This window comes from Rhea americana, unplaced genomic scaffold, assembly GCF_003343005.1.
Source record: "Rhea americana isolate MKP2758 unplaced genomic scaffold, rheAme1 scaffold_286, whole genome shotgun sequence".
NCBI lineage: Eukaryota > Metazoa > Chordata > Aves > Rheiformes > Rheidae > Rhea > Rhea americana.
This window is the reverse complement of record NW_028186408.1, coordinates 140352-145759: the sequence shown is the minus strand read 5'-3', so window position 1 is coordinate 145759 and position 5408 is coordinate 140352. Positions and strand designations below refer to the sequence as shown.

At 58.1% G+C, this 5408-nt stretch overlaps 1 protein-coding gene across 1 annotated transcript in view; it reads left to right on the top strand.

Annotated features, from left to right (window-relative positions):
* SRGAP3 (SLIT-ROBO Rho GTPase activating protein 3) overlaps nucleotides 1–4547 on the top strand; it is a 71943-nt gene extending 67396 nt beyond the window's left edge. The window contains exon 22 of the mRNA XM_085308911.1: nucleotides 325–4547. Within this exon, the coding sequence (XP_085165037.1) occupies nucleotides 325–741 (417 nt within the window). The 3' untranslated portion in view covers nucleotides 742–4547. The remainder of the gene's footprint in view (nucleotides 1–324) is intronic.
* Nucleotides 4548–5408: the final 861 nt, after the last annotated feature.

Below are 5408 nucleotides of genomic sequence, written 5' to 3'. Positions count from 1 at the left end.
AGCAGCGCGAGAGCACTGCAGCAGGGACATTGCTGCCATGCACTGAGGGCATTTGGCACTGGTGCGGTAAAGCCGTCGCAGCGGGGACATTGCAGCGGGGGCACTGCTGCTGGCGGTGGGGGGGCACTGCAGTGCGGGCATGGCCCGTGTGGCGGGGGCGTTGCTGCTGGCAGAATGACGGCATTGCAGTGGGRCGTTGCTGCCAGCGTGGCGGGGGCGTTGCAGCGGGATGTCGCTGCTGGCATGGTGGGGGTGGAGTGCAGGAGGGCTGGGGCAGTGCTGCGGTGCACGGTGCTGACGTCCTTTTGTCGGTGGCATTGGCAGGACATCGAGAAGACCATGAGCACGGCGCTGAACGAGCTGCGCGAGCTGGAGAGGCAGAACACGGTGAAGCAGGCCCCCGACGTGGTCCTCGACACGCTGGAGCCCATGAAGAACCCGCAGATGGGCTCCGTCAGCTCGGAGCCCGCCAGCCCGCTCCACACCATCATGATCCGCGACCCCGACGCGGCCATGCGGCGCAGCAGCAGCTCCACCACCGAGATGATGACCACCTTCAAGCCGGCCCTGTCGGCGCGGCTGGCCGGGGCGCAGCTGCGGCCCCCGCCCATGCGGCCCGTGCGGCCCGTGGTCCAGCACCGCTCCAGCAGCAGCAGCAGCTCCGGCGTGGGCAGCCCTGCCGTCACCCCCACCGAGAAGCTCTTCCCCAACAGCTCCGCCGACAAGTCCGGCACCATGTAGGACGCGCGGCCGGGGCGCGAGGGCCGCCCTGGGCGTTTGAGAGCGGAACCGGCAGCTCTCCGCGGACTCGCCCGAAGCGGCGGAAAGTCAGAATTGTGCTCAAAAAGGAACTCCCCGGAAGGACAGCCCCGGCGCCGCCTGAGGCCTGCTGAGTTGGTCACGGCTGTGGACGCGCCGCGCCAAGGCCGCAGGGGAGCCGCGCGCGGACGAGATGGCAGTTCTGCGTATTGGCACTGGAGAACACGCATCCTATGTAGAAGTATATAAAACAAATAGTGTACAAAGTTTGGTAACTTTTTTTTTCAAGTAGATTTACCTCAGAAACTGGCTCTGAAATGTCCTCTCTAGCGGTGTTTGGTTGATTTTGTTTCTTTCAGGGTATTTGTGTGTGTGCGCGTGTGTACGTGTGTGGAGGTACGTAGCAACTGTGCACCGAGCAATACAGGGCCAGTCCCGGAATTCCTGTTCTGCACCTCTTGGTGCTCAAAAAAGCAGAGGAAGGGAAGGGAGCGCGCTGGGCTCTGCTGGAGGAGCGCTCCAGGCGCGAGCCGCGGCTCTCCTCGGGCCCCTGGAGTCCAAAGCGAGTGCTGATGCTCCTCCGGCTGCTCCCGCGTTCCCTGCTCAGGGGCTCCCGCGGGCAGCGTGCGCAGCGTGCCCGTACCGGTACGAAACAGCTCCGTTCCTTCCCCCTCTGCGTAGGGGAAAAGCGAGCAATGCCGCCCCAGGGCACAGCCCCGCGCTCCGCCTGCGGGTGGATCCGCAAAGCCCCCATTCCCTTGAAGGCTGCAAAGCGAACAAGGACTAGTGAGAAACCTGTGGTAAAGCATAAATAGGTTAACTTATACAGTTTTGAGATACTTCATTTCCCTTTCCCCACATGCTTTTTGGTTTTTAAATAATAATAGTATCTCGACAAACGGGACTCAACAGGCAAGGAGGCTTTGGTACAGTAACATTCCTTTATTTAAAGCTGCACAGCAGTACACGAGGGTCTTGATTCAGATTGTGTCTTCTTGCATGAAAAGCATGAGCCATATTTGACCATATCAGATGCATAACCGGTCTGATGGGGTGATATTTTGCACTTTCTGTACTGTACTATATATTACAACAGTTTGAGTTTATGCAAAAGAAAATACATTTTGTTTTTCCTCTGAACATTTAACCCAGAGAAAAAAATACGCAGAAAGACCTGGGGATTGCATGGTACTCGGGTAATCGAATCTCTTCTGTAGTTGCTGAATRCAAGACACTCCACGCTTCTCCCGTAGTTTTTTCTTTCCCTGCCTGCACAGATTTCCCCGGGGCCGGGCTCTGCCGGCTGCCCGGAGGAGCCGCGGGAGCAGCTGCCGGGCGGTCGGCGTCCTCGCCAGCGGCTCCGGTTCCCGCGGGAGCGCCGTCCCCGAGCGGACGTCGGCAGCCTTCCCGCCCCGTGCGCGTGCCCTGGCTCGCGTTCCCCTGCGGGACCTCGCCGCGGCGCGGAGCAGCATGGCACGGCACGGCACGGCACGGCGCTGCCCGCCCGCCGGGCACGGCGGGTCCCGGCACCCGCGAGGAGCTGCCGCCCCGGCGCCCTCCTGCCTCTGCTCTGCCCGCTCCCGCGCCGCGGGGCCGCGTTCGCCTGCAGACTGTACAGAAGCTAGGCTGGAGCTAGATGAAGGCCGATGCCACCCTCCAAATCTTTGCACTTAGTAGATAGCTCAGTGTTTTTAAAAAAATAAAAATAAGAAACCCCCCGCAGCCCCCAACCTTTCAGTGTACGGCGCGGGGAGAAGCACGGTCCGTGGTGATCCTGTCCCCGTTCCTCCGCGCAGCGCTGTAAGGGGAAGAGGTGTTTACGTACTTGTCTGCTGACGTTGTCGACGTTTGTAATTACCACGATTAGTTCATGCTGGCGTTTATTTTTCTTCACAATTTTCCCCCCTTTCCTAAACTCGGGCAGACCCTGAGGCCAAAGCCTCCGTCAYCGTGGGCAGCGGTTGTTCGAGCAGCATCTCAGTCTGTGCTAGCAACGACCAGCAAACCTGCTCCCGGGGAGGGAGAGACCCGCGTGGCACGATGGTCGTGTGTTCGTTGCCAGTAAATTTTTTTTTCCCGTTTAGTTCCTGGAGAACATTCACTTTACTGGTCTTCTGTTTTTTATATACTTTCAGAGATGACTTGATAGGAAAACCATTTTTTATTAGTTTTTTTCCTTCCTTCTTACGTTCAGAAATACGGTACAAACTCCAGTGTCTTTCTATTAAATTATTGCCTTTCATTTTCCTTTGTTTTGTTTTGTTGTGGTTTTTAATACAGTTGTTTTCTTATCTTTAAGTGCCTTTTTGAGCACCAGAACAAATGCTTGGAATTAATGTACTAGGAGCTGTACACATCATGGTTTCATTTGTACAGTTATGTTCTGCCGTGGGTGATTGCTTTTAAAGTCCTTTTTAATTTTTTAAAAGAAAGCAAAACCAGGACATTTTGTTGAAGAATAAACTGCCCCYTTTTAATATGGAATTCAAATTGTAGTTTTAACTACTGTAAATTTAAGGAAAAACATATTTTTCTGTAATTCAACTTGACACAAAATTTAACCACTTATGTTGTAGAAGTATCATAACTGGAACCTGCTCATGTTTTATGAGTAACTTTATCCTGATCTTTGATACCTCTGTAAAGACTTAGACTGTAGGCTTCGAAGTGTTCACAGAGTTGTTCGCTTAGACTGTGAAAATTTACAACATACCAACTGATTTCAGAGGGTGCTGGGAGCACCCATCCTGCTGGGTCATGCKCCGGTGTCCCACCAGACCAGCTGGGAGCAGCTCTGCCGCTCGGTGGGACCAGTGGGGCTGTCCATGTGGGCATGTCCGTGGCAGTGGAGGAGGCGACTCGAGCGGTTCCCTGCTGCCCTGTCCTTGCGGGTATGTCTGTGGCAGTGGGGGAGGTGGCCCATGTGGAACTGTGGCCCTATCCTCATGGACGTGTCCATGGTGGCGTAGAAGGTGTCTGGTTGTCCTCTGCAGCCCTATCCTTGTGGRCACATCCACGGCGGTGGAGGCGGCGGCCTGTGTGGTTCTCTGTCCTCCTGGACCTGTCCATGGTGGTGGAAGAGGTGGCCCGCGTGGAGGTCAGTTCTCTGCCGTGCAGAGCGAGCACAGACCTCCTGGACCAGCTCCTGCAGAAACCCTTCGCCCGCCTGCCCCGGAAACAGAGCCAAAGCGCTCCGAAGCCACTCTGCTGACCCCAGTGCTCGCTGGTTTCTCATAAACCTTTTTGTTTGCCCATTTTCACGGTGGCTCAGTGGAGCTGGTCACTCAAYTCGGTGATGCGTTTAATGGTGCTGACTTTAAAGCAATCGCACCCACTCTGATCTCTTCTCTGTGCAGGCTCTTAAACAACTAGCGTGAACGTGCCAGTCCCTTAACGATAACGACAGTGCACTTTTCTTCCTTAGACTGAAGTATACTGGTAGATTCTTTTTGTAAGTCCCGGACTGTGTTATTTAACTAGCAGTGTTGTGGTTTTCACAGTCCGACAGTAGATACCTGATGCTGATCTGCTTCTGAGTGGCTGGGTTGTTCAGTTCGTTTGGGGGGTTTTGGTGATGCCAGGAAACCTTAGGAACCTGCTGGCCGGCTGCCCGTCGTGATGATCGTCGTCCTCCCTATGGATATTGTCTCTGTACCGTATGGTAAACGCCATTCAGTTAGAGTGTCTGAGTGGGTCCTGTCATGTATGCTGATGATGCCATGTAGATGAAGCCACTGGTTGGATGTGGACTCATCCCGTTGAATAAAACAGCTTAACTTTTCTCAAAACTGGTAGTCGTGGTTTCCGAGCATTTGCACTTTCAGCGCCGAGTTGGGGAACCAGCCGTCATCCCGTCCACGTTTGCTGCTTGCCTGTCGCCCGCGTCGGGGCGGTCCGGAGGTGATGCTTGGTCACGAGCATCGCAGGAGCCCGGATGTGGTGGGGGTGGAAGCTTGGGAGCCCCGAGGGCCACATGAGCGCGGGAGRGGGGCCCGGGAGGGGGCTCGGGAGGTGCTGCGGGYGCCGGTGCGGCGCGTACCCCGTCCSACCTCTTCCCCTGGCCGCAGGACRGGAGCGCAGCCCCGGGCGCGAGGAGGGGGCTCGGGGGTGGCCGGGTGCTGCGAGGCCCTGGCTGGCGGCGGTGGAGCTGCCCCTCCTCGGGGCTCCTCCACAGCGGCTGGGCTCGGCCGGCGGCGGCCYGCGACAGCGGTCGCTTTAGCGCACGTCTGCGTGGGGTGTCTGCTGAGCACCCGTGCGGGCRCTGCCCGCGGTCCCGCGCCTGCGGGCTGGGAAGGGTGCAGAGCTTCGGCCAGTACCGCCGACTGCCGACCCGGGCCGGGCTGAGCTCCGCAGGAGCTGCTCCCTCGCCGGGCGCCGTGCAGCGACTGCAGGGCCCTGGAGAGAAGGGGCTGGCCAGCAGCACCGGCAGCCGCGGCGCTCCCGGGGAAGACCCCGCTTCAGCGCGGCGAGCTCCTGCCGCCGCCGAGCCCTGGGCTGCACGGAGCAGCGCGGCCGGCGAGAGCCTGGCCAGGGGAAGCTGCTGCTCCTCCCCAGCCTGGGGCACCTGTGGCGTGGGCACGGCGACTGCGTTGCGTGCTCTCCCCTTCCAGCTAGGAAGGCGTCAGCTGGCCACTCGTGGTCCTCGCCGT